Source organism: Limulus polyphemus, unplaced genomic scaffold (assembly GCF_000517525.1).
Source record: "Limulus polyphemus unplaced genomic scaffold, Limulus_polyphemus-2.1.2 Scaffold707, whole genome shotgun sequence".
Classification (NCBI taxonomy): Eukaryota; Metazoa; Arthropoda; class Merostomata; order Xiphosura; family Limulidae; genus Limulus; species Limulus polyphemus.
This window is the reverse complement of record NW_013666317.1, coordinates 332857-338044: the sequence shown is the minus strand read 5'-3', so window position 1 is coordinate 338044 and position 5188 is coordinate 332857. Positions and strand designations below refer to the sequence as shown.

At 28.5% G+C, this 5188-nt stretch overlaps 1 protein-coding gene across 1 annotated transcript in view; it reads right to left on the bottom strand.

Annotated features, from left to right (window-relative positions):
* Positions 1-5188, bottom strand: part of LOC106460096 (E3 ubiquitin-protein ligase HUWE1-like) — a 165843-nt gene that overhangs the window by 105149 nt on the left and 55506 nt on the right. Inside the window, 3 exon segments of the mRNA XM_022386717.1 lie at positions 464-544; positions 903-1004; positions 1750-1877. Coding sequence (XP_022242425.1) covers positions 464-544; positions 903-1004; positions 1750-1877 — 311 coding nt within the window.

Genomic DNA, 5188 nt, shown 5'->3' with positions numbered 1-5188 from the left:
TAAAATCAAACTCATTCGCCGAATGTAAACAAACTGCGCGATTGCATAAACACTTATCTATGGCATGGAACACCAAAATCCGATAAATAATTTTAAAAAACGTGTTTCTCCGAAAGAAAACCAGAGGTTTTCAGGATTTTTTAGAAATATCCTGATATATTCGGAAGACTTTCATTATTATATGCAGCTGTACATCCAATACCTAAAAAGTGCATGCCACTTATGACAGGATTAAGATGAATATATTAAAAATACTTGTAAACAAATATTACTTTAATCACAATTATTATGGCTAAATATTCAGAATTTTCGGTCATAAACTCATTTTTCAAACAATTTTCTAATATAACTACAGCTCTCTATGCTTTCAAAACACTAAAACAAAAATGGGGTTAATCCCCTCCCCATCATAGGTCAAATTGTATCTAACAATTATTAAACTGAAGAACTTGTTTCTTCTTACCCAAGAGAAAAAGTGAAGGCCCATAATATTCTGCGTTACTAATGATGTGTTTCAACGACTTTGGTAGTGATCCATCCATTACTAATAAAAAAAAAAAAAAAAACTACAATCACATCATATGTATAGTACAATAAAGTTAAAACTGAAACATTAGTATTATACTCCTCTGTTGTTCTTTTTAAATTTTATGTATTTCATTCAAACTGTTTCAGATCAATAAAAACAAGGTTTTTTAAACATCTCTGACAACTTAAAATTTTAAAACTATGAAAAATGGAAGATTGAGTAAGGAGTAAGACCAAATATTTTTTGTTCAAACACATGCTAAAAAACAATACAATCTACATACTCCACACTTGATTTTGATAATAGCTTTAAAACTACCATTTAAATAACAGAAACTTCATATTAGATATGAATATTATAGATCATAGTTTACAATGTCTTATGCTATCTGAAAAAGAAGGATCCTGGATGGCTTTCTTCAGAAAATTCAACATAGATTTCAAAAGTGCTGCCCTTTGAGGAAAACACTGCACACCTGTAAAGAGAGAAAAATCACAATGTTGACTACTGGTTAAAACTCATATTTGAGTTCTAATGCAATTGATTAACACCTATGTTTAACTTCTAAAAATAAAGCTTTGCAACTATAAACACTGAAAGGAATCTGGAACTACAACATATTTTTTCTTCCCAAGTAAATCTTTAGAATTGCTGTTGTATTATATTTACTGCTCAACATTGTGTGTATCTGTGAAAACTGATAACTATAATTTATTCAACATGATAATGTGTTTTAGTTGTTGATGGAGAAAACAAGGAAAGGAAAAGATTAAAAACTATTATCACACAAAAGCAAAAACGTGAATTCTTGTAAATATATTCAGTTCAATGTATTATTAGATTGTTTGAGTATAATGTTTAAATTTTATATACAAGTTTTTACACTTGTAAACATGATTCTTCTTTATAAAAACAATAAGACAATCTTGTTGAAATGTTGTACATTTATAAAAAAAGTTTTCTTCATTACTCGTTCAAGCCATCACCAAATTTAATTTTTTAAAAAGTGGGTTTTTCATCCTCAAAATTATTTTTCTTTATTTGCTTAGGAGTATTTGGATTTAGAACTGTCCTAAATCTGTTAAACTGGCAAAAAAATAGAGATAATATTGGAATTTGGCCAAAAATACTGTTAACAGTCAGGGCACTAAAGATTCAATGCATTTTCATCATTAAAAAATTTTACTTTTCTTGTGTATGTTTATAACCTCCTTACTTACCCCTTCTTGGTTCAAGCTCTTCAATTTTATCTTCTTCTATAAGAGATGGTGTATCAGACACTGATGCACCAACATTGAATTCCATACTTCCTACATTATGACTTAAGTCAGAGGCTTGAGTAGTCTCACTAAGTTAAAAAACAAAACACACAGGCTCACTATTATAAATGTGGTGCTTGATTAATCTCACCAGACTAGTAAATATATCATTCCCTTACCCTTTGTGACTTGAATAACATTGATAGGTACAAACAATGAAAATATTTCAATACTACGATCTCAATATTTCATTATTCTACATCAGAGGCTTTATTTATTCAACATTAAATCTTAGGCTTATGAGAACATATGCAAGTAGCATCTTAGAAAACCAACAAAACAAGTATAAAAATACTTTTTTCCAACTCAATTTTCAAATTTCATTTGCATAACCCCTAAAACCTACTAAGTGAATATTAAGTTTTTAATTCAAGATAATTGTTTATATATATTCTCTGTGATATTACTAACTGTAGCTATTATCATCAACTTATACTATATAGTCTATAGTATAGTACAATGAAGTGTTTAAAATTAAGACATAGGAAAAAATGTACATACCTTATAATATTAAGAAATAATCTTAAAACATCTTTTGATTATATTTTTAATTGCATGTTTTTACACTTACACACTATTTATTTTAATGTTTTATTCTCCTTTCCTGTCCTTTAGCATTATTTATTGCAACACATGTCAATGGGTGTCCCCAGCCAATATTACAGTATAGTGGGCAGAAGAACTTCAGCCCTCAGTAGAATGTGGTAGCATTCATGTATTACACTAACCCTTGAGAACCTAAGTGTTGGCTGACATAAAAAAAGTATTAAACTTCTCAAATATGCATCTTAAAACATAAATAACACATAATTAAGTAAAATATAAAACTGAAATCTAAATACAATGCAACTGTATCTAGCTAACATATTTCTAGGTGAGAAACAACACTAAAGTGGCAAGAACAAAATCAGCAACAATGCTAAGAGCAGTTTGATTAGTTCTCTATGGAATTATTTGCCCAAATTTTAAAATAACTGTTAGTAGAACGTATTTTAAAATGTGCTCCTTCCATCGTTATAAACATCTAGCTCAACTAAGTATAATTGGCTGAAAAATTGTAACTATGTTTAAAAAGTGGGCATGGCATCTGTCAAGAGTTCAGAGAAATTTATTTCTCCTTTCAACATGCCCTAATGTGCTTGAAAGCAGAATGTGCAAACAGAGCAATTAACCTAGATTTTATTTATACATGGAAGGTCAGTGTATGTCAAGAAGATTTCAAGCTACAAAGACACAAATTTAAGGTTTTGTGAAATTGCGAATCACGTGAGAATAAAACTGACCATTAAGAATTTTTCTTTAAGATTTTTTTTTTAAATAAAGGAATTAAACTAGTTAATATAAAACTTTAAACTATAATGTAAATTTTAATGCTGATTTAATTGGCAAACATTGATCATAAAATAGCTTAATTAAACTTTAAATGTAACTAAGTGAAAACCCGTGACATTTGCAGTAAGAAAGGAATTAAATTTTTTTAAAATATTTAAATAATTTAAGTGTTTCCTTTCCACTAAAATACTACCTACAGTGAAGAAAGTGTATATAATTAAAATTGAAAGGTTTTGCTTATACTAACAAGTTAAAAATTCCTATGAAACCTACTTCTTAACACTTTTGCTATGAGCTTGGTCAAATTGGCCAAGTTTGTGATGCTAAATTGACCTTTATAGTTTTATACTATAACTTAATATTTTGTGTATTTTCATGAAATTTTGCAAGCATTTTGCAGACAAAAGAAATCAGAATTTTTAACGAAGTATTTTTGCTAAAAGTGATTTATGTTAAGATTAGAAATACTCTTTTTCAAATGCTTTATATTTTATCTGTTATTTTCTCTATTATAACTCTATAAAAGGTCAGTCAATTTAACCTCATTACCACCATAAAAAAATAGGAGATAAATCTAAATTACCCATTTTTTCTTTATAGAATTACTTCAAATTGTAACACGAAATTACATTTGTTTATCCTAAATAGCTAAAAACTTGTAACAATATACATCCATTTCTACTTCAATTTTATTGTTCTATTGCTCTTTAAACTATTTCTAACTAACAATCCTGCCATGAAAGTTGCAAGTCACTTGGCAAAGGTGTAGCTCACATTAACTATTAATTTATGTAAGGCACAGACTACTTGTTTGCTGCTCAAGAGCATGCCTCATGAAAGATTTTCATTACTGTTATCATTTTTCTTTACTTACCTAATCTAACCTCAAGTTTCTAAATTTTACATTTTAGTTACTTTTATAATAATAAATAAAGAATGCACATGAAAAACAAGAAATATAGTAGTTACATGGGTATTTTTTTCTGTTACTATTGTTGATGAAATGTAACCCTACTTTTGTATATTAATGGTACTGCTACACTAAGTATTTTTTTCATTTAACTGTATGCTTGCAGACTTGTACAGGCACCCCTTTTCAACACATCATGAGGTTTGCTGAATTATACTCAAAATTTAATTAAACAGCTTTATGATCAATGTATGCCAATGAAATTAGCATTATAATTCCAAGTTATATATCATCTAACTTTTAATGTCTTTATTTCAAAAGAAACCTTCAAGAAAAATTCTAGCTTCAGTTTTATTGTCACATGATGCACGAGTACTCAAAATTTTATTCTTTCGTCTCTGTAATTTGAATACTTCTTAATGTACACTAGACTTCCAATGTATAGACTGAAACTAGGTTAACTGATCTGTTTACACAGCTTTCTTTCAAATTCCTTAAGGTCAATTCCTTGCTGCCACAGGAAGTAAATTTTGCCAATTCCTAACAGACTCCACACCCACCTTCTAGACTTAAATGTAGATTTCAAAGCCAACCCCTATTTATCTGACTACATGTTTATAACCAATAAAAAGTACTCATTTTAAACGATGCAATATTGTCAGTCTTCCTAAATTATTGACACAGGGAATGCCATTATACTCTTGGAAATGTTACGGAAAGAAACAAACATTTTTAGATCTTCATATAGTTTAGTTTGAAAGCCAAATAAATTAAAGCACTTTTTTGTGGTATCAATCTAGTAATTTATAATTCTTTTTTATTTCAAAGTGTATATATAAAATCTACAAAAATTAATTTCCCTATCTCCTCTAGGTGCGAGATTGAACAAGGGTTACCAGTGCGCAAGAACATTTTGCCGAAAACTAAAGTATATCTACCGGTGATACAGTAATATTGCCCACAGAAGCCTGTTGACATGCATCAAGGATATGATATATATATATATATATATATATATATATATATAGTACGAACGTAAACGTAAAAGGAAAAAGGTAAAAATAAAAAGTTAAAAAAAATTTAAAAAAACTTTAAAAA